At 27.3% G+C, this 25,088-nt stretch overlaps 2 protein-coding genes and 1 long non-coding RNA gene across 20 annotated transcripts in view; all 3 read right to left on the reverse strand.

The window, feature by feature from the left end:
- Positions 1-373: 373 nt before the first annotated feature.
- On the reverse strand, positions 374-3,811 carry LOC127068565 (uncharacterized). Its single transcript, XM_051004880.1, has one exon. It carries the CDS (start codon positions 3,809-3,811, stop codon positions 1,913-1,915), a length of 1,899 nt encoding a protein of 632 aa, XP_050860837.1. The 3' UTR covers positions 374-1,912.
- Positions 3,812-4,026: 215 nt separating this feature from the next.
- The window catches only part of LOC127068564 (receptor-type guanylate cyclase daf-11), a 28,489-nt gene continuing 7,427 nt past the window's right edge, over positions 4,027-25,088 (reverse strand). For 12 of the 18 annotated variants that reach the window (XM_051004864.1, XM_051004865.1, XM_051004861.1 and 9 more), the window contains 14 exons: positions 22,225-22,489; positions 17,117-17,214; positions 14,073-14,225; positions 9,175-9,300; positions 8,048-8,287; positions 7,602-7,730; positions 7,368-7,497; positions 7,035-7,157; positions 6,810-6,899; positions 5,402-5,525; positions 4,841-5,059; positions 4,609-4,700; positions 4,323-4,452; positions 4,027-4,176 (listed from right to left, as the gene is read on the reverse strand). In XM_051004864.1, the coding sequence (XP_050860821.1) occupies positions 4,166-4,176; positions 4,323-4,452; positions 4,609-4,700; positions 4,841-5,059; positions 5,402-5,525; positions 6,810-6,899; positions 7,035-7,157; positions 7,368-7,497; positions 7,602-7,730; positions 8,048-8,287; positions 9,175-9,300; positions 14,073-14,225; positions 17,117-17,214; positions 22,225-22,489 (1,930 nt within the window). In that variant the 3' untranslated portion in view covers positions 4,027-4,165. Of the gene's footprint in view, positions 4,177-4,322; positions 4,453-4,608; positions 4,701-4,840; positions 5,060-5,401; positions 5,526-6,809; positions 6,900-7,034; positions 7,158-7,367; positions 7,498-7,601; positions 7,731-8,047; positions 8,288-9,174; positions 9,301-14,072; positions 14,226-17,116; positions 17,215-22,224; positions 22,490-23,193; positions 23,330-25,088 lie in introns of all 18 variants that reach the window. The other 6 variants (XM_051004875.1, XM_051004874.1, XM_051004877.1 and 3 more) reach the window with 1 other exon arrangement.
- On the reverse strand, positions 9,749-12,766 carry LOC127068572 (uncharacterized). The gene is made up of 2 exons (XR_007782977.1): positions 10,473-12,766; positions 9,749-10,275 (listed from the first exon to the last, which is right to left on the reverse strand). It is a non-coding gene; the product is annotated as an uncharacterized LOC127068572 (long non-coding RNA).

Below are 25,088 nucleotides of genomic sequence, written 5' to 3' on the forward strand. Positions count from 1 at the left end.
GACTCAATTTTTTTTTTCATTTATCTTATGTTATCTCTCCAGCCCTACATTGACATGTACATTGAAATGTATCATTAAATATATATAGTCATATTTTTTATACATGAACTATATAATGGTTTAATCAAGGTTATTTTTTTATTTGCATTTTGTTATCTCTATTTATATTTTTTGTTCATAGAGAATAACGAAATAATTTTTTAATAAAATTTTTTTATAAATTAATAATATTTCATCGACACATTTCATTTCATTGGGATTTAACGATTACAGAATCGTACATAGTTCCATGAAGGAAATCATTTATTGTCGTTTATTTTCTATTAATCTATTTTTTATTCTATTCTATTAGTGTTTATAGGTAATAAACATATTTTATTGACAACAGTAACATTTATTATTCCACGTTACACAACATTTAATATCTACGTTATTTTATAGTCTTGAAAGCTCTAACATCTTTCTTCTTTTTTATTTTTTTGTTGTTGTTATAAAATAATATACAACATAAGTAATGTAATGCGAGAGCGTAATATGAAACAATTCAGTTACATAAAACAAATGTTTCTTCTAAAGCTTTTAATACAAAGATTTATTTGCATTGTTTAAAATATAACTTAACATTACTCGTTTATTGATGTTACTTTTTGAGAAATGTGATTTTTTATTCTGATAATATCATATGAGATGGCCTATATTGCCTTTAATTTTATTAAAATAATATATCAAGAGAAACATAAAAAGAAAAGGAGAAAAATATAAAATTATAATAAAAACGCTTTTATTCAATTATTATTATTTCTAACTTCTGAGTATTAAAAGAAATTATTTAACTAATTAACTTTCTAATCTTTCTTATATGTATATCTGAAATATTATTTTATTTACATTCACATACTTTGGCATCCATAATATATAAAATAGTATTTCAAATATTTCTAATACCAGTTGGAAATCATCTTGGTAATTGATTGAGATAAAAAATTATTAAACCACGTTCGTTTTGTTCAGTAGGATGACTAGTATCAGTTTAAAAAATAATTCAGCTATTTTAATACAAGGAACCATCGATTTCATTTGTATTCAATCTTTATCATTAATAAAGATCATAATGATGAAGCATCAATATAACAATAAAAATTATATTAGTATAAAAGGAAAAAAGATATATATATATATATAAATTGTGTTATTTAATTCATTAAGGAAATAAAAATAATATAATCGAAAACATGAAAGTATCGAATAAGTAATTCTCTATATACTTTCGTATATCTAAAGAATAATTTAATTTTTGAAACAATGACATATGTACAATGTTTGACATCATTATTATCATTTATATCTTATTGACTCGTTATTCTATAATCATTATTATAGAAATCAATAATTAATTATATATTGTGTGAATTAATGCTTCCTTATTACCTTTATTAGATCATGCGTTGAAAATACGATTTAAGTACAAAATTCAATTAAAAATGACATACGGTAATGCACTTTGCTTATGAATTTTTCTCTTAAAACATTAAATATTTTGATTGCAACAAAGAAAAAAATCTTGAAGAAAATAAAGAAATAATTTAACAAAAGTTTAGAAATTATATTTTAATGAATTCTGATCAGTGTCACTTGTATCCTGGTATCATTTTTTTCTCAACGAATTCAACATTTAGAAACATAATAATATATGTATAATAATGCATGAAACGTGACACACGATATATGGTATATGATATAATATACAGTTTAATATAATATACAATATATAATATATTATATGTATATATATATATATATATGCGTATAGCGTAGTCGTGATATTTATATAAGCGATACAATGGTGAGATTCTCTCAAGTCATTCCGATGTTAATTAGCGGTCATTTGGAAAAATAACTATATCTTTGGCATTTAAATAGAGGTAGAATCATCCGAATCGGTATCATCACCATCAACAACACCATAAGATCCACGATTGTCATTACCTTGAGTCCAACTCGATCCTACGGCTATTTCATATCTGTTCTCTTGCATATTGCTGGTTGGCACGATTCTGACGTAAGTGTTTTTAATATTGTTCATGAATTCTTGACTGATACCGGTGCTCTTCATCATCGGACTTCTTTCGCCGCTACTTACTGATTTCGATCGAGTTTTATTCTCTGGTTTCTTTTCGGCTTCGATCGATTCCAAAGAACTTTTTCTTCTGCTACCTTTCCTGCTAGATTTCGAGCTGTCCTTGTTACCAGAGCCCGTTGTACTTTTCTTACCAAATTTAGGACCGTCGCTACTATCTAGATACTTTCTGATCCATTTAGGTGTCTCACTCGAATAAGCTTGCATTCTTTTAAAATATTTCGGCGTACCTAATATGACTGGTACATCAGTTTCTATTACAGTTGTAATAACCTGTTCATTCTCATCGAAGTTACTCTCTAAAAATTTCTTCTTAGGTATACTACTGACTGAGATCTTACCAATGGAAGTGCCTTCGTCGTTCATGTCATAAGTATAAGAATAATGACGTTGGATGTGTTTCGGGGGTTGAATTATATCGAAATCAGACTCATTGGCTATGATATTTTCTTTCTCTTTTTCTTTAACATTTTCTTTATCCTTGTCTTTATCTTTATCCTTCTCCTTTTCTTTTTCTTTTTTTAATTTTTCCAAAGCTTCGTCGATAGAAAATTTGTAAGGTTTCCTCGTTATGTCATGGACTTTGCTAGGTGAAAGTAGACATTGTCTAAGATTACCTGTTATGCTGTGTCTCTGTCTAGTCGGTGGATCCAACAAACGACGTAAGCTCGAGTTTCTGATCTCTGGTACAGACATTCTTTCTCTAGGTGGTAAGACAGTTGTTGATATACCTTTAATCATAGCCATTGTTGCGTTTGTAGTGATCGACGTAGACGTTGATGTTGTTCCAGTTGTTATAGATGAAATGGCCGTAGGTGAGATAGATCTAAGGGCTATCGTAGAGTCGAGTATTCTGCGATCTCCCGATGGCAATATAGGCGTTGTGCTAGCGACAATAACACTTTCCAAACATTCACGCGTAGGTGTCTTCAATTTATTAGGTCCGACATTTACCGTACCAGTAATCTCTTCAAATTTGCTCTGTTGATGTTCGGAGATCGGAGAGCTAGCTATCGGTAATAATCTCGATCTCCCACTATCCTGATTACGCGTCAATTGACTGTCAAGACTGTATCTTTGTTTAGGTGTACCAGCCATCAATTTCAAATCATTCTGAGTTTCCAATTCTGGTATCGAGAATCTATCACGATTGAATTTTACCGTAGAGTTAGAGAGATCCTTCCAGTTTCTATACTTCCCGCCAATATCCAATTGGGATAGACGTTCTCTATGAGTGGCTGCAGAAATCGGTGAAAATCTTTTGTGTTTCATGGGAGGTGGTGATGGTGATTGTAGTATCATTGTTGGTATACCGGAGTCTCTAACGGTTGACAAACATGGTTGGGACAATCTCTGTTGTCCACGATTTGGATAATAATCGCCAGATAGAAGCGTAGGCTGAGAGAGTCTTTCGCGTTTAGCTGGTACATCCTGACGTAGAGCAAAACGTCTGACATCTGGTTGTGAGAATCTCGAGCCATTATCAACCGTGGATATATTCTCACCAGCGCTACCACCAAGTCGATGGACGTTAGGCGTTGAAAGTCTCTCCTCCTCGTTTATACTATTGTCGCCTGAAGGTGCCCTCAAACTCGTATAAGATAAACGCGAGCCACGATTCATACCAACGAAATTGATGCCGCTGAAACTCGAGTTCAAGGTTGGCTGTGACATTCTTATACGACGATCAGGCGAACCACCGCCAGATCGACGTTCGTACGATATCAACAATGTCGGTAGATTCGGTTGTGATAATCGACTCCTTTGACTCGCCGGCGAGTAACTAGGTGGACAAGGTGTAGTCGAATGTGTACCGTCATAAGTAACTGAATCTTGGGATTCTATACTCGATTGTGATTGAGGTTGAGTTTTCACTGGCGTTATGTGAAGGTTTGGGTGAGAAAGTCGATTTTTACGACCTTGGCTAGGTTTCTTCAAATGGTCGATAAGATTTGGCTGAGATAGGCGTATACAAGGTCGTACGGGACGATTTATATACCACAGGTCTCGCCGGGAGTAGGGCTCGCATCAGAGGGTACCTGATCGTTCAATTTTTAACAAGAAACATTTTTAATTCATTGTCATTGGACAAACTTTCAATCGACAGTTTTAATCAAACGCACAATGGAGATACTTTCTTATAATTTTTTCGATTAAAGCATTGTCATTTTTTTCTTTTTCTTACCTTCCTCTCGTAAACGGCGCATGAAGACTGGTCGTACATCTTCAAAGAATGAAGGCAAGTCCAACTCGGCTGCTCTTGCGATTCCACCATCCTTACACTCCAACCAATATGTATCCATTAGGCCTTTCCCCTGTGTATGTATATATACGTATATATACATGTGTGTGTGTGTTTATATATATATATATATTGAAATTATGTCATTAATAAACATTTTTTTAATATTCATAATTTAATAGGAATAAAATACGATTCACTTATAATTGGATAGATAAAAGAAACGTACTTTAACATCTACCAAACCGCGGTGCTCGATTTTGAATCCACCAACAGCGTCCAAGGCCTTTTTCATTTCTAAACTAATGTGAATCCGTAAAGCTGCAAAAAGAGAATCACGTTTCATCATTTATTTTATATATCCGCGTCAACGATGTTCTTCTACTTATTTTTGTTTTGTTCTTCTTTTTTTTTTTTTTTTATTAAACAAAATCTATTTTTAACTATTACATTAACGTTACCTTCGCCTGTTGATTCCATACGACTCGCCGTGTTAACCGTATCGCCAAATAGACAATATCGTGGCATTTTACTGCCTACGATACCTGCCACAACTGGTCCTGTATGTGCACCACTTCGTATTTGAAGTCGTTCACCGGGACGTTTTGGTACTTGAAAGACCGAGGAAGCAGCCAATAGGTCTAAAGCCATCGTTGCAATCTCGGATACATGTTTATCACCTTCATATACAAACCAATCGTAATTAACAATAATTCTGAAACTTTGTTCTTGTAAATAATTCATTGATAAAATTAAATTATTATTAAATTAAAGAAATAAATATTAATAAGAATAATATCTTATTTCATCAGACAAATCGAAAGAAACGAATTATTTATTAGTTAATTGAACAAAAAGTAAAAATAATAAGGAATAAAAATAATTTCGTTTCATAAGACAATCGGGAGGAAACAGAAGGCGTAATTTATTAATTAATTAAAAATGAAAAAGAAAGAAGAGAAAAAGGAAAAAAAGTTTTCAGAGGAGAAAAGTCAATAGTTTTATAAAATAATATTTTGTACCATTTCTAACTGGCAATCCGGAAGCAACCATATAAGAATCACCGATAGTTTCGACCTTGTAAACGTCGTAACATTCGATACGGGCATCGAACAATTTATAAATCGAATTGAGAAACGTGACAACCTGAAAAAGATTTAATACATTTTTAAGGACCAAGTAAACATGAAATATTGATTATCATTAAGTACTCTTATTATCGTTATACGAATTTATGAATATTTGAGTTTTGGGATATTCATAAAATTTATATTGAAATATCCGGATATTCGCATATTTGTTTATTGATCGATCAACAACGAAGAGCCAAATCTTCTCTAACAGAGCTCTTGATACCATTTTACGATATAAATTTATAATATTTACTATTAAAATGTATTTATCAAAATCCTTGATAAATAAATAATTAATTTACGACAAAGACCTGATTAATAAATTCAAACGATTGTAATACGATAATACAATTAAAAAATCGACGCCTGTAATTAAATTATTCTCTCTTTCGTTCTTGTATTCCTATTACAAGAATATCGTATTCGAATCAGATAGAATTAAATAAAAGAAATTAGAGAAACAGTAAAAAAAAAAAAAAAAAAAGAAAGGAAAAAAGTAAAGTACTACCCATACAACGTATCTTTGTAACAAATGATACGTCTCAGAATATAAAAAACGTACGTCTAAAAAATTACTTTTTAAATTTTATATCCACTAAAAATAATACCGCGAGGTACACTAAATTACCAAATTTAAGATGTATTTAACGGAATCGTGCAAATTAGACACAATTTGGATCACCCGATATGGTGGAAATTAAGAGAAATGAAATTTCCGAAAATGTTTATCTTCAGAAAATAATATCACCAGCAAGTGCGCTTACTCTAATTGCTGGAGTAATATTGTAAATGTAATGAGATCATGTTTGCGTCACTGGGAAATATATAAGTAAACTTGTTTTCTTACATCATAAAACAATATGTTATTATCTTATGATGATGATGATGATGATGATGATGATGATGATGATGATGATAATAATAATAATAATAATAATAATTGTAAATGAAGTATTAATATATTAATTTCTTTAAATTTGTCATTTTGATCGTTTTACTTAAACTTATTCTCTTAATGATAAAAATTCAAACGAAAGCTTTTATATTTGAAGTAATCATTTAATAAAAGATTTGAAAATTTGTCACTCAAATACTCGTATTTAAATTCGAATATACGGATACTTAAATTCGGATTTTGAGTTGTAATGAGTAATTTAAGTACTCGAATATTTTATATATAGTAAGAGTTGTAATTATCATATCATGCGAATAATCATACTTAATAGACGTAATCGTCTTTTTTAAAATTAAATAATATCACACGTTAATTAAAAGAATTATTTTAAATCCACTGTACCTCGAGCGGTGTATTCTCAGCAGCAATTTCAGTAAATCCAACGATATCGCTGAAGTAAACCGTCACTGCTTCGTAATATTCAGCTGGCACCTTGTACGTAGTAAACCTTGATTTATTAACTTATTCGTAAATCGAATATTTTTGGTCTTTTTTTTTTCTTTTCTTTTCTTTTCTTTTTATTTATTTTTTCTTTTTTTTTCGTTATACCAAGTCAAACTAATATACCTGTTGAGTCTGTTTTAGTTGTTGAGCTACGCTAGGTGGTAACATTTGAAAGAGCAAAGTGTCACTCTTTCTTTTCTCTCTCTTCAATTCACGAGCTTTTTGCGCTAAATTGGCAGCATACATCTACGAAATTGATATCGTTTGAGAAGTTTACAAATTTGGATATATAGAATTTTTTTTCTTCTTTTTTCTTCTAATACGTATTAATTGAGTGAAAATTAAATTTACAAAAAAAAAAATTATCCAAAAAAATTAAAAAAAAAGAAAAATTAATTTACCAATAAATTTTGTTCATTATGAATCACATTTTCTCTCTTTGTAAAATTAACTTACTTGAATAGTAGCCACTGCATTGCGTACTAATATTATAATAATAGGTGAAACAACTAGGACCAAAACAACAATGGCTATACCAGCAACCTCCTTATTGCTGGCATCTTGCAGAGTTGAATTAACATAATTTCTAAAAAGAACGATATATATTTCGTTATATCGTCATAAATGATCGCGACAAGAAGAACAAAAAATAAAAAAGAAAAAGTAAGAAAGGAAAAAAGAAAAATTTACCGTATCATGTGACGTAATTCGCGTTGAAGTTTACGAAGTTCATCGACATAGGTCGCCATTGAGTCGAAATAAGCGATGGCGTCATCCACGCTAGGCTCTCGTTTTAGATTCCGAAGAATTTCATCTCGCCTGTGATTAAAAAAAATATATATAAATTCGTTATTTTTATTAATAATAATATAATAATAATAATTGTACACATATATTATAATTATATAATTATACATATACATATATATATATATATGATATTAGAAATTTTCTAACGAATTTTTTTTGTTTTTAATAACACTAATTATTGTAATTTAAAAATTAGTTAGAAAATTTATACAAATTGTAGGTAGACAGGAAGATAAATAAAAATAATTATTATTATATATACAGTATATGTCCACTTTAAATGTATATATAGATACATATACATATATATGTATGCATGTACATACCTAGACTTGATCCTGCCATAATCGGTCATAGTTCGAGTAAGCTCGATATAAAAGTGTTTTAAAGAAGGCACATATGTGAGGGATCCATTCAACAGATCTCGTCCTAGAGCTTCGTGACGTACATAACTAACATAGTTGTCTCCTAGAAGTATTCCACGTCCAAAATAATTGATCCCATAAACGGAAGCAATACCGAGACTCTCGATACTTCGTAATAGATTTTTGAAGGCTATCAAATATCTGTATGTAAAAAGATATGTATATATGTATTATATATAAGTACATACATATGTACGATCAATGATTGTTAAAACTACAAAATAAAAAAATAAAAAAATAATGAGTAACTGTAACGTTTGTGACTGTTAATACTTTGTAGTATATTTTTCAATGTTATCAAATATATTCAATACTATTGTTGACGATGTCAAATAAATTTTATATAAAATAATTTATAATATAGAGGAAACAAAGATGGATCTAGAAAATAAAGAAAAAAGAAGTGGGACAGAAATAATGATAAAAAGAATATTACTTTGCCGATTTTGTTATATAGGATAAGCCAAAAAATTTTGAGATAACTTTAAAAATCAATTACACTTTTTTCAAATTTTTCAAGCTAATTTTTTTCTTCAAATTCTCTTCAAAGACTCTGCAAGCTTAAGTACAAGGTCAAAAAGTTTTGAGAAAGCTTGATCGATTTTTAATAATATCAAGGAAATTTTGGCCCATTTAGAAACTTTTCGCTGACTCTGTTTATTCGCTCTTATTTTTTTTTTCTTTCTCTTTTTTCTTTATTAAAATCCGAATAAAATTAATTACATTTTCTAAATCAATAGTTCTAAATCTTCGACACGATATTGACTACTATAATAGTAGTAGTAATATTTTTTACAAGCTTGCAATTAGATAATACAATTGTTTAAATATTACAAAAATTTTAATGAAATAAAACAAAAACTTTTATGACACTTCGATTGAGAACTGATTGTCTAATATCCGAATCAATAATATTAAAGAAAATAATTACTACGATATTTAATATAAATGCACGTTATTAAATCTAATAATAAGACATAAGAAAAAAAAAAAGAAAGAAAGAAAATAAAATGAAGAAAGGAACTTACCTCCATACACCGCTGTTATCCGTTTCTTTGATCTGATTGGTCAAATGATCTAGCATGGCCGCATTTACGCTCGTATACCAAGCCAATACCTCCGTTATACTACTCTCTTCCGAGCTTATTTTCTGTCTGAAATGTAAAAATACAATTTTTCCTTATATATTTTTCCATTCTCTCTTCTTTTGTAATATATGAACACAAATAAATAAATAAAAAAATAATAATAGAAAGAAAAAGAAAAAAGAAACCATATATCTTTCTCTCTCTCTCTCTCTGCCACTTTTTGAACATAGGTATACTTTTTTCTTTTTTAATGTTTCATTTCAATAGAAATAGAAAGAGAGAGAGAGAGAGCGAGAGAGAGAGAGAGAGAAACAGAAAGAGAAAGAGAGAGAAACAGAAAGAGAAAGAGAGAGAGAGAGAGAGAGAGAGAAATCCCATCAACAATACAATATTATCTTCTATTCCGCCATATTGAAAGCTATTTGCCAAACTCTTTACGAACAGACAAAGAGCAATATGTATGTATATATGTATATATGTCTGTATATATGTATGATGAAAGTACGTGTTGAGAGAAAGAGAGAGAGAGAGAGAGAGAGAGAGAGAGAGAGAGAGAGAGAGAGAGAGAGAGAGAGAGAAAGTCTAAAAATACATCCAAGTGCTCCAAATGAGCGGTCACGCGCTCATGCGTGACAACCTCATCATGTGTTACATATACATATATATATATATATGCATATACATATGTATATATATATGTATATATATATATATATATATATTGCTTGTGTAGATAGTGAGGAAAATGGAATGAGAGAAGCTCCCGAAGGAGTTTCTTTGAGGGAATTTATTACACCTTCGTGCGTACTTAGCCCTGATCTACTGTCAATATGTACTATCTTCTTTCTTGTCGTATCTAACAATAAGATTCTATCATTTCTTTGTTTGTCGCTTTCTTTCTTTCTTTCTTTCTCTCTTTCTCTCTTTTTTCTCTTTTTATTTCTCTTTCTTTCCCTTTTGAAGGATCTTGAAGATTCTTAATGGTTTGTATTGTGCTGTTCTCTTTACGGCCTCGTCAACGCCATTCCATTATCTTTTCCCCTGATCACAAATGTGTGTACATATATATATATATATATATATATATATGTATGTATGTATGTATGTATGTATGTATGCACCTGTATGTGTTATGTATGATGCATGCATGACATATATAGGTATTAAATATATATGGATGTATGTATGATGTACGTATGTGTGTACATATGTATGTATGTATGGATGAATGTACTTACGTAAGTATGCATGTAAATATTTATGTATGCATTTATGTACGTAAATGGAAAATAATAACCCTTTCCATGCTACGTTGACATTTTATTTTTTCTTTTCATCTTCTTCTTCCTTCTCTTGTTCTTTTTCTTAAACTTGTTCTTTTTCTTATACTTGTTCTTGTTCTTCTTCTTCTCTTCTTTTTTTTTTTGTTCATCGATAAAAAGAATTTATCAAGGCAAGTGTGACGTTCAATAACGAAAATAACTTTCATTCTGCGTCAAATTTAGTCAACGGTAATTTAGTTCGATATTTCTATGATGAATTTTTATCGATATACAAATAATATCGATTTATGAGTGAATCAATGACAATCGATTACGTTTGATCTACGGTGAAATTCTAACCTAACGAAAATTCTTCGTAATGATATCGAAGAATATCGTTCAACGAAATTAATATCGATCTATAGAGAATTTTTGAAATAAAATATAATTTAATACATAGATCTATAGAGATCATTAATGAAAATAATTACGATCTATGGAGAAATAATGTTTCTACGAAAAATGTCGTCAATGGAAATGATCTATCGGGAAATAAGTCGTAGATGAAAATAATGTTGATCTGCGATATGCTTCATCAACGAAAATCATTGAATCTAAGAAGTATTTCGTCAATGGAATATTGTTCGATTTGTGGGGAATTTTTTTCAATAAAATCGATTCATCGATCAATGGTACAATGGAAAGTTAAAAAAGAACAAGATTTTGAAGAGAAATTTATATACACATACTATATATATATATACATGCATACGAAATAACACAGTTACGTAATAAAAATAAAAATTGACTGATGATTGTGTATACTGTGATCGAGATACGAATGAATTTCGTATTCTCCTGGCCAACGAGATGGAGATCGTGTTTGACAAGATGTGAAAGATGATATTCGGAACTCTCGTCCCGTCGCCTATGATAGGCAGAATTTTCCATATCGATACTTTATCGTCCTATCGATTTATTGGCTATACGTGCCTTCGCTGTGAAGCCGAGCAGCTTTTTCATTCCGGCGGAATGAAAAACGTGCTTTCTATAAATATTCTCTTATGGGGTATACTATGGTTATACTATTATCGACTCTTGTATTATTTCTCTTCGACTACTTACATTATACGTTATACATATTGTTATGTATTGTTTTAGAAACGAATTCTTTTTTTTGTAAATGCAAATATGATATATGTGTGTGTGTTGTATGTAGTACTAATGTAGCTAACTATAATGTATACATATATAGTACTATTTATATATAATATATAATATTAGATTAGATTAGATTATCATAACTTTATATATATATATATATATACTCATTCGGATCTTATTTCTTTTTTTTTTTAGATAACATACATTACACCATGTTCTATTATCTCATTAATTTTTTATATTAATAAAAATACGATAATTATTATTTTAAAAAAAGAATAAAAATGATTGAGAACCATTATTACTATATATGTATTACTACATATATATATATTTTGTTTATTAATATCGAGCTTTATTTTATATTTTGTATTCGTTGGATACGTCGAGTTTGACACGACTCGATGGAATAGTTTGGAAAAATTCAAATTACGATTTTTTTTTATGCGTAACAACAAAAACAACGTTTCGTAAATTAGAAATTATAATTTTCGAAAGAGAGAAATAAAAAAAATGGAATAAAATAAAATAAAAAGAAAACAAAGAACCAAAGAGAGAAATGAATACAATGGTAATGAGATGGTAATGAGAGATATGCTATCGTGTCTTTCCATAAAGTATTTTAAGTAGAGTAGTTAAACGAGGTCTAACTTCGATCGTATTTTAATGTCCTCCATAATGGTTAGTGGTGTAGGAGAGAAGTGTACACACTCGTACTATGAATGGAAATTCAACAAGTGTCGGAACGATGACTCGAGGGAACTTCACTAGCTCTTCTTGTAATTTTCCACGTATTATCGAATATTCATTTCATTTTATAACGAAACAATCTAAGAATTTATTCCAATGATATTCTTTTTTTTCTTTTCTTTTTTTTTTCTTTTTCTTTACAATTTTAATTATATGGATTATATTTAGACACGTAGATATTAAACAGATTATATTGGATACATAGATTAGAATAATATTCTCACGAAGATTAATTTGATGATCGTTTATTCTATAAAAGATATGATTAACAATCAAAACGATAAAAATCTAACCTTACTTTTTTGACTCAGTTGATTCTACAACGAAACGATTTAAAAATTTATTCCAATGATAATTGTTTCTTTTCTTTTTCACAATTACGATCAGATTAGAAGAGTATTCTCAAATTAATCTTTGTAATTTAATGATTGATAAATCTATAAAAAAATATGATTAATAATGAAAACGATAAAAATCTAATCTTGATTTTTCGACTTATTTAATTCTACAAATGAAACGATTTAAGAATTTATTCCAGTGATATTTTTTTCTTTTCAGTATTATATATAGTCAGATTAGAATCGTATTCTCATAAAAATTAACGTGATGATCAATGATACTATAGAAAATATGTTTAATAATCCAAATGATAAAAATCTAACCTTAATCACGTAACTCATTTGCCAATTGCACATAATACCGTAATAAGCAATTTATTAATTAAAAATTATATATGATTAAAGCATCACGCATTAGTTTATCTACACACACACACACACACACACGCGCGCGCGCGCGCGCGCGCGCACACGCACACACACATATGTTTCACGTAGCTAGGAATAGGACACGAATTAAAACGAGTTTCAAAGGAACTTCAATCGAGTTCGATTAAATTTAATCGATAATTAACTCGATCAACAGTGTAGCCAATAACTGTTAACTATATATCGTTATTAACCTACAATTTCATAGATGAGTTCTTTTCTTAGATTATTTTCATTAATATTTTGTTTGTTTTATATAATATATAAAATTTTTAAACGGCTATTGATATCATGCAAATATAGATTAAGAACGATACACATCTAAAAGGATTACTGTTTGCTACGCTGCTAATCGAGTTAATCATTGATTAAAGTTAACCGAGCTTGCTCGAATTGGCCCTTAAAGCAGTACTCTTCTTTGACGTCATAACCAATTATACATACATAAACAGGACCAAAAAATTCCTAGGTGGGCGAAAAGTTTCTAGATGATTTAAAAAATTAGTTACTCTTCATCGAGATTCTTCAGGCTTATTTTTCTTTTTTTTTCTTTTTTCTCTTTTTCTTCTTCAAAATATTACGAGCCAGGCATGTAATATTTGTTACAATTTAAAGACAAAATTATCTTCGAATTATTCGAAAAAGATCTATTGATTTTTAAAATCGTTTGAAAACATTTAATCCGCTTATCTTGTACATATATATGTGTGTGTATTATGTGTATATGTCTGTATTAATATCTTTGTTCATCTTTTAGCAACGAATTTTATCAAATATCATCTATGATCTTAGTCAGTTATTTTTCTTCTCTTTTTGTTTTATCAAATTCAAAAAAAAGAAAAACGATCTAATCCTGTAATAGACTTTTGTAAACAATTTGATAACTTTGATTTACCTGAAATCCTCGAGCCGTGCTTGAAAAGCTTCCTTGCTAACAACATCGTATGTTTGTGTCTTGCTTTCGTCTCTGGGGACGGAAACCAAGGGCCAGGTTGTCATATTATGCAGAGCCTGATCGGTTATAGCGAATCTTTGCGTCAGATTGGACCTTCGAAAAAGAGAGACAGAAAAAAAAAAGAGAAAGTTAATGTGAGCTAATATGAAAAACGAAAGGAACTGAAGCGTGTCAAATTAAAAAAGGAAAAAAAAAATCCAAGAATAAAAAAATAACTGTAATAATGAAGTACAATGTATTAAGAATATTAACAAATTAAGCTCATTATATATATATTTTTTTCTTTTAATAAAAATAAAATTTAATTTACAAATCATTTTGCGCTAAGTAGACAAAATTTTGTTGTGTATATATTTATATATAATGTATCTATGTGTACATAGCGCATATGTGTATATGTGACTTATCATTTCCACTTGGCTAAGTTTTTCTTTTATTTATATAACTTTTTTTTTTTTTTTGGGAGAGATTTTATATTATCGTCCCTAATATATTCTTTACTATCGTACATACTTAAATGAAGAGAATATCTGCTTTAATTTACAGACGAAAAAAATAATACAGTTATTATAACTTTTAGAAAATTTTGTTTTCACTCCCACGCTGTAATTTTAACTTCTGCAGTTACGCGTTTATTGCTTTTCTTCAAGTTGGAATACTTTATTTTAATTTTTGTCTCCTTTCTTTTTTTAAATTATATAATAGTAATTACTTACGTGTCATGTATTTGTGATTGTTTTGGAGATGATATTTTTTACTTTGTTAGAACATTTTAAAGAACACACATAAATACATTTTTTCAAATAATATTTTTAATATATATAGTATATGTTCTATATTTTAAATGATAATATATATATATATATATATATATAAAATACAGGATGGACCAAAAGTTTCTAGATAATTTTAAGAATCAATTAAATTGTAAAATTAAAACTTTAGTTTGTAAAACTGCAAGCTTAATTAAAACCTTGAAAAGTCTCAATATAGTCATTGATTTTTAAAATCACCTTGAAACTTTGGGGTTAATTTATAGAAGATATAATTGTATTATATAATTTCTAATATAAAATATTTATATAATATATATATATATAATAAAATAGAAACAAAATAAAATTTTTAATATATTTAATACATATATATATGCATATATATTAAATATTATATATATTATATATTAAAAATAATAATAAAAGAAAATATTAGCATAACTATAAAAACAACAAATATAAATAATAATTGTACACAAAGAACTGATACTTCTCACTTAAACAAAATTCACTGAGCTGTTAAATAAAATCTGAACGATATTCTCTATAGTTCAATGCATAAAAAAGAAAAAGAAAATAAAAACAGAAAGATAAAAAAAGATATAATAATAATTGATTTACGAAGAGAAGATTCAAAAAAAAAAAAAAAAAAATAGAAACAATAAATATATGTAAATATTCTCGTTTCAATTGACATTGTAAATTACTTAACCAATCTCGATGATTAATATGTTGCTCGCGAGAAAGAATCGAAGCAGAAGGGTCGGGTCAATAAAGCACGATTCACTGATCGTGAAGTTTTAATCGGATAGGGCCTTCGACGGTCCAATATGCATCACACGAATCCAATGTTTACAGATTGTGAGATAGAAATTCTACTTTGAATAGAAATCGATCAATAAGAAAACCGTTTTTACTTTTTTCATTTTGTCTTCGTTAACACGTTATCTACAGGAATTTTTTGTTATAAATAATTATTATTTATTCTATATCATTCAAGAATACAATGATGATTTCAATCTCATTATAATAATTATTAATGATAATCATTCATTGTCTTAATTAAAATTTCAATCAACGATTTTTTTTTTTTTTTTTTTTTAGAGGCAATTATTATCTTTTTATTGTTTAAAGGCATTTATATCTTTTAATAATAAAGAAATAATAACAATAATAATAATAATAATAATAATAATAATAATAATAATAATAATAATAATAATAATAATAATAATGGTAATAATAATTGTATACATATATAGACATATGAAAAATTTTATATAATAATTTAATAAAATAATAATTCAATTAAACGTGTTACATCTTAGACTATTAGTTCAACAAAAATTTTTAAATATTACTATTATATTGTAGTAATATAACAGTACTATTTATTATTGTAGTGCTATTTTTTTTTCTTTTTAAGGAACTCAGATTCGAAATCAAAAAGAATTGGAATGGTTTCGATTAAAATTCATCGAAGGTTCCATTTGTTTTCATTCGTGGACACATTAAAGGTTTCATTTTATCCGGATAAAAGTATTTCTACCATTCACGTGAGTCACGTATATCCAGAAGAGATCAAGCGATCAATGAGATTTTAAGTGAAATGTAAAAAAATATGTGAAAAACAAGATTAGATCGTCTTTAAAATGTTAAAGTTTAATAACTAATGACGAAGAAAACGACAGTAAAAGTTTTATCTTTTTTTTTTTATTAACGATGTTATCAGAATATTTTTTTCAATGATAGTACAGAAGAATTTACAAAAAAAAAAAAAAGAAAATTTTAATATTTTTTCGTGCGTATACGAAAAAATAAATACAATAATATATATATATATATATATACCAAACAATAATATATATATATACCAAACAAATCTTTGATAAATAAAAATATAAATATGTTAATATTTTTTAAGATATAGATTTATCTAAATAGAAAAATAATTATTTTCTCTTTAAAAATTGTCTCAAATTTTCTAAAAAACAAAAAAAAAAGAAACGGAAAGAAATTGTTTTATAAAAAAAAAACAAAAAAAAAAGAAATTCCGATAAAATCTATTTTTAACTACCCTTGAACTATACTTGTTTACTGGATATATACTTGGAAAATTTGTTAGTAGCTCGAACAAATCTATAAACTGATCATTTCATAAGAAATTGTAATTATAATATAAATCAATAAATGTATATAAATAAATACCTTAAAGTGTTGCCATTGGTGTAAATAAAGAATGCTACTTCGGATCTTTCGAGCTGCATTCTGGTCACTACTTTGCCCAAATCTGTAGCTATGGTTACCTATAATGATAGAAGAGCATATTATGTATATAAATATATATATATATATATGCATATACATACATATATATGTATATGTATATATGTATATATATATATGTGGGTATAGTCGATCGATACCGCAACTACGTAATTGCAATTACGTTATAATAATCATATTACATTATATAGCATATGAATACTTTCATTATTTAATAAGCGGTTGTTAAAAATCTATTAACAATGTATTATATATATATAAAATGTATACAATGCAATATTCAATTTATCACTATCTATACATCGAGTATCTTATTCCAATCTACAATAATGTTACGTATGAAATGAACTTTTGTGCTAATTAATTTTGTAGAATAATTGTCTACTATTTCTCTGTAAATAGGTGCTTTATGTATTATTTAATTTTTCTAATATTATTTATATTGGTTTAATTATTTTGTATTAAAAAGAATTTTTGCATGAAGATATTGATATATAATTGATCAAAATGTGTAAACTTTTTTGTAGATAATATTTTATATTATTTAAGTTAATATTATATATATTTTTTATGATATATATATATATCATAAAAATATATAAAAATATATATATATATATACACACACACAAGGTGGGAAAAATAATTAATCATCTTCAATATCTCCGTCCTTTTTAGAGATATGAAAAAACTTTGTTAAAAAAAGTCTTACGGTATGGAAGAGATCATAAAATGGCAATAATAATTTTTTTTTAGGTGGTATCATAAAGGTCATATAAAGGTCAATCGAGTTTTTTAAAATGGAATCATGTGTTTTCGATTGCATTGATCGATGCAGCTTGACATTCTATATAAAAAAGTGTTAACCCATATATGTTGAAAAATTATTTTTCAGTTGATATATTTTGTTTATGCATTTAATTAATATATTTTTAATTCAGTAGATATTTCAATTATATCCTTACTACGAAAAAAAAGTATACGAAAAAAAGAGTTTCAAAAGTTTTTGATCTTTCAATTTCTAACGTTGACGACTATTAATAAATCTTCTATCTCTTATTTTAAATAAACAAAATAAAATTTACATAATTGTAATTTACATAAAAAAATTTTAATGATTTCGTTATAGTTATGTCTTTATTATGGAAAAAAAAACGAGAAAATTCAAATATAAACATTATTTACAAAATCGATTTTATTATAACGATATTATTGCAATATTTAAATAAATAAAGGATGAATTATACTTGAAAACGGCGTTTGTTTCAAGTTTCTACGATTTTTCGTTCCGAAGATATCGCCGTCGAAAGATTTCATTCATAATTCAAATACTACACCTGTTCGTAGTAATAGTAGTAACAGCGGTAGTAAGGCACCGTAAAATCTTCGCAAACTCAGTGATACACTAACCTAAAAAAGTAGGTCAGTATGTCAATGAACCAATTTGAATGAAATTATATAGGTCAGTAGGCCAATATAAATGTTTTCCCTTTATATGGGAATATCTCCGGAATTAAAAATCGTAGAGAGACGAATCAAACATCATTTTAAAGGGCAGAATTTTTTCTATTTTTTAAAATGATCGTTAATAATTAATTAACGATTTGTTATAAACAATTTGTTATAAACAATTTCTTATGGATTAATTTCATCTTCTTTTTTAAAAAAAGAAAAATAAATTCAGATCGCGACCGAGTTATAAAATTATATAAATTAATAAATAATTGATAAACAAATTATTTTTTTTTTAAATGAAGAAACAATTGTCAATGATCATACCTTCGACTTACACAGGAATATATGCGGTACTCTACAGTTATTTCGAACAATTTCTAATTCGTCATTTTTTATAAATAAATTGTTAGTACCATGACAAAATTATTCAACTTTTCTTCCTGTTCTTTTTTCTTTTATATTTATTCTCAAATTTACTTGTTTTTCACAACAATGTTACGAACTAAACGAATCTTCGTACCATTACATAGAACTTAAATTGTTTATCGGTACATTATTGGTGCGAGTGAAATTAAATTAAAAAAAAAAATAAATAAATAAATAAATAAAGGAAAAGAAAAGAAAAAAAAATGGGAAAAAAGGAAATAAATTTTTTTAAATAGAAAAATTACAAAAATAGAAGAATTAAAAATTAAAAAAGAAAGAAAAAATAAAACAAAAAGATAAGTAAAAATATCGATAGGTCTTACGTTCACAGCTGTCTGTATTCTAATGTGAGCTTCTGCGAAATTAGCTATGTTTGTGTACGTGCTACATGTACTTTGGAAAGCGTCGTCGACTAATGGCTGGAGTTCACGAGTCGGTGTAACTTCCGAAAGGGAAGGGAACTAATTGTAAAGCACATACAGAGGGTGCGGGAGGGAGGGTGGGAGAGAGAGAGAGAGAGAGAGAGAGAGAGCAGACAAGATAGAGTACCGGATACTTTTATGGTAGGCTGAAGTAGCATGTTGAAGTAAAATTGCTTTGTCAATATTTATTACATACACACACATGTGTATGTATGTATGTATGTATGCATATATATATGTATAATGTATCAACTATCACATAAATCACATGCCTATACATGTAGAATAATTTTTTTTTTAAATTGAAACACTTAAATATTTTGAGAACGCCTATAAAAAAAAATAATTCTGTTTATTATTTTATAAATTTTACATAATAGTATAATTTGTAAAGTTGTTTTTGTTTATTATTTTATAAATTTTTGTTGCATTGTAATGTGTTAATTGAAATATTTTTCATAAGGAGAATAAAATCATTCGTAAAAAATAATTTATTTCATGCAATAATATTCATTAAATGATAGAAAAAATTATTATATTAAATTTAATTTGATATACTTTACGTGTAAATTAAAAAAAAAGTATTTTTATCGTCAATTACCAAAGTGATTTTTCCTTTTGGAAAATTTCATGAAATTTGTCTCGAATTTGTGCAAAGTTAAATTATTCAAAAATGAGTAACATATCAAACTCGAAAGCACTTATGCGTGGACGGACAGTGATGATACTGATGACGAAGGAAACTAAGTTTGATAAGCACGAGAACGAGGACATCGATGCATTTATGCTTTCCTATCTTTCCTGTTCTACTCCTGCAACCATGTTTCTCAAACAGTAATTCGATACAAGAGAAGTGATATATATATATATATATATATATATATATATATATAAGATATATATATATATATATATAAACCATCCCCATTCAATGAATAATTATTTTTATTTTAAAACGAAACACTGTAATATTGTTATTTGATAAAATAATTTTATTTTTATGTAAAAGTAAATATGATAACATCGACAGAATTGAATAAATTAAATAAACTACTACAATGAAAATTTTTTAATGAGATACAATTCTTTCTTTTTTCTTTTTCTATTTTTTTCCTTGTAAATAAAAATTACTCTTCGATGGATCGTTGCAATATTTTCAACAAAAAATTATTCGTCGACGAATCGATAAACTCGTTGATAATAAAATTCAATTTTTTCAACATTATTCATATCAATAGTATGGATTTTTGTAATTTTTCTTTTCTTTTTATTTATTCTTTTTTTCCTTCCATTTTATCCTCACATAAAAATTATCCTTCGATATAGAATATATTATTTATAGCATGAAATTTTTAAATAAAGTGTTAAAGTCGATATGTGCTAATATACTCGCTAATAAAATATACTTTTCTTCTTTTTTCTTTTTGACATGAAAATCATAAGTCAATAGAAATATACAATTATAGAAGTAAAAATGGAGGAATGAAAATGTCTTTAATATTAGATCCAATGTTAGTAGTATTATGTCCACTCTATCGAGTAGGTACATACATATGTAGGCGTGGAATATTTACCGTTCACTCGTTATTTTTAGTTGGTTCAATCGATATCTAGGAATTACTCCTATTCTGTCTAATTGTATGCTTTATGTACACGATTATCTACCCTTCATCTCTTCATCTGTGTTATATGACACCATACATACATAAACGCATACACATCTACATAAGTTCATTAAGATAATCTACGTGTATAATAGTAATTAGATATAATTGCCATTTTAGTTAGTTCATTATCGATTTGTTTGCCAAGTTAGTTTCATTTTTTTCTTTTTCCTATCATTTTGCATTTGTTAACGCATAGAGATAAAAATGTGATATTATTGTGAATAAATGAAAAAAATAGAAAAGAGAAGAACAGAAAAGGGAAATATTGATAACATTTGGACGTAGTTTTTAAAATGGAGTTTTTTTCAATTTGACTTCTAATTAAAAAAGAAAGAAAAAGGAGAAAGTAATTCGTTTTCGTTTCGTAATAAGAAAATATAGAAATGTGTCTTTCAAATCTTTTAAACCAATTTATTTTTAATCATTTTTATACGTGCGTTTGCAAATATTCAATTGTAAAGTTGTAATGAAACGTCGTACAATATTGCTTCAGCATTTATTTATTTTATATACTATCAATAATTTTGAAAGTAGTTACAATTAATATCGTTCGTAATTATTTCTTTATAAAATCACTTGAGAAAAATAAAAGAAAAAGTAAATAAATAAACAGCCACAGCAAAGAATGATCACCGTTCCTCTTTAATTTCATTTTGACAATATATATTGTCCATGATGAAATGTTTATAAAATCGTTTGACAACGACAAAGAAAAAAGAAAAAGAAAAAAGATATTGGAACGACGAGAACTAATTATTTCGCTTTCGTATTCCCCTTTTAAAATTTCGTTGCAAATTAAAAAGAAAAATATGAAACAAAATAAAATAAAAAAATAAGAAATAAAATAGCAAAAAAATACAAATAAAAATAAAAATGAAAATGAACAAAAAAAGAAAAACTTTGAGAAAGCATTATAATTAAAATAATATATAACGTAATAATAATAATCATAATAATAATAATAATAATAATAATAATAATAATAATAATAATAATAATAATAATAATAATAACGAAACTATAATAACAAAAAGATTATATTAAACAAGAAACTACCAACCTGTGTTTCGATGTCCGATACTTCCTGCCGATAAATCAATATGTCGTGGAGAGTATTGGCAGTTTGTACGATCAAAGCTAGGATCGGTATAAACGGTAGTACCAACATTTGCAACAATTGAATCCTTCGGCCACGACGACTCGCAGGATCCGTGGCACGTGCCCAACAGGATTTTTTACGATTTGCTTTTGCCGATACATCTTCTGATGAAAGACTCCTTACCGAACTTACCTCTGCCACGCAGGATCCGTTACGGGGTGACATGCTGCAATTATTTAATCATTCGAATTAATACGAATTAATACGATCGAGTAAATTATCGAAAAAATATTTTCTCCTAATATTTAACATCTTCGATTAAGGAAAGAAACAATAAAGTTAAATAAAATAAAAGGAAAAGGAAAGAAATTTATATAAAAATTAATTAAAAATATAATACCACTACTCAATTTAACTATTACTAAATTTTAATAATACGACTGTTACGTTAAAACGATTAATAAAAATTACTTAATTTTCTTATCTATCGCATACGAGTCATTTAATAAAAATGTAAACAAAAAGAAATAAAAGGAGATATAAAATATCATAATTAATCAATAACTTATTATAAACAGTATTATAAACAAGTACAAATAAAAATTATACGATATTCTTATTATAATAGATGAACAATTTAATAAAAATTGACAAAAAATTAAATTAAAGAAATACAGAAATTTCTCCTTTTTTAATTTAATATTTAGAATACGTTTCCTATTACAAGTAAAAAATGAAAAGATATACGATATTCGGGAAACAGCCATTCTAATTGATAAAATTAATTACATTAATTACAATTATAGAGCATGCTGCCGTGCAAGAAATGCCTGAAGAAAAAAAAGAAAAAATAAAAACTAAATAAAAAAAAAAAAATTACACGTAGAATATAAAAAGACAATATAATAAATGGTTTAATATTAAACTTACGCGATACTCGATCTAATTTTGTTCTTAATATATCGTCACGTTTTTTCTTCTTCTCTTTTTTCTCTTTTCTTCTTTTTTTTTTTAGATTTACCAAGAGAAGGTCAAAATAACAGGATACGTCTTGTGTCGTCACTTTCTATCGCGTAGGAAAGGAAAATATTGAAAAGAAGAGTTGAAAAGATAGATTGGGAATCTTTTCAATGGCAACTGATTGTGCGTGATTTTAACAACATATCAATCTATGTGTATGTATTAGGTGAAAAGAAAAATTAGTGGAGACCCTCCTATCCCTTTTCATCGTTCAGATTTTATGTCTCGTGTAGAATAATTTCTCCGTCTTTCCATCTTTTTTTCTTTCTTTTTTCCTTACCTTTCGAGGAAACAAATTGAAAGGAAAGAGAGAAGGAAAGATATGTATCTTTCTATCTCTCTCTGTCTTTTTCTTTCTAACTCTCTCACTTTCTATCTCTTTGTAACTCTCTCTAACTCTTTTTCTCTCGCCTCTTGATATAAGAAAACAGACACTTTGATTTCTATAAAAAGTAAATCGCGAAAGATACGACTTTCTTCTTTCGAAAGAAAACAATTTACTTTTTATTTTTTCATTTGTAATATTGACGTACAACAAGCAAATAATGTTCTAAAAATAATCATATTGCCTTCGTATTTCTTTCCTTTTTTGTTTCTTTTTAAAGACATCTTTGTCATTTTTTAAAAAAAAGAAAAAATCAAGTAAAGATATGTGATATTTACGATCTTGTTATTGAACAAAAAAAGAAACAATACATTAAGTTTATTGTAATAAAAAAGGAAAAGAGAGAAAGATTATTAAAAGAAAGTTTATAAACAGAATTTAAAAGAACTTTAATTTGATATAATTTGTTAACGATGACGATTACTAACTAACGTTGGATTCGAAAAGCAAAACCAAATAAAAAAAAAGAAAAAAACTATACAGGGTGAATAAATCGAAACATCGAAAAGCTTGAAAAAGTTTCTGAATGATATTAAAAATCAATTACATTTTTTCGTGCAAATCGTTTTTCTTTTCATGTTTTTTTGTTTTGTTGAAATTGTAAAACAATAAGTCCAACTGCAAAGCCTAAAAAGTGTCACGGGGAAAGATTAATTGATTTTTGAAATCATTTCGGAACTTTTGATCGACCATTGTAATTGGTCGGAATGTTTAAGATAAAAAAGACAAAAAAAGAAATAAAAAGAAAAGAAAGAGAAAAAAGATTTCGCCATTTTTAAATGTCCGGTATATTAAAAAAGTCATATCATAGAATTACCATAAACCATAACTAAACAAATCGATACGGATAACCTTGCCGATATTGGATAATTAAAGTAAGAAAGAAAAGAGAGAGAGAGAGAGAGAGGGCGAGAGAGAAATAAAAAAAGATCTACTAATTAACTATTTATAACATCGGAAATACGGGAATCATTATCGATTAAATTCGTCTAATTTCGTTGTTTACTGTTCGTTCATTATCAAATAAAAATTAAGTCTTATAAAAAGTGAGGTGGCAAGCGAAGCGTATAAGATCGATAATGGCGCCTACGAGGGAGGGATAACAGAAGGGTGGGAGATATATATATATATATATATATATATATATATATATATATATAGAGAGAGAGAGAGAGAGAGAGAGAGAGAGAGAGAAAGATGGAGAAAGAGGGAGAAAGCGAAAGAAAGGGAGAGGAAGAGAGAGAGAGAAAGAGAGAAAGAGATAGGTATAATGAATCAAAGAAAGAAAGAGCAGGAAGCAGAAAAAATAAAAATTAGCGGGAAAATGATAAAGACATTTTATTTGAATTTTGCGAATCCAATATATATATATATATATATATATATATATATATATATATATATTAATTTTTATACTCAC

This window comes from Vespula vulgaris, chromosome 13 (assembly GCF_905475345.1).
Source record: "Vespula vulgaris chromosome 13, iyVesVulg1.1, whole genome shotgun sequence".
NCBI classification, from domain to species: Eukaryota; Metazoa; Arthropoda; class Insecta; order Hymenoptera; family Vespidae; genus Vespula; species Vespula vulgaris.

What these genes read in the sequence shown, in the direction of transcription:
- LOC127068565 (XM_051004880.1), bottom strand. Translation starts at nt 3,811, where the DNA reads ATGTCACAGCCAACCTTGAACTCGAGTTTCAGCGGCATCAATTTCGTT.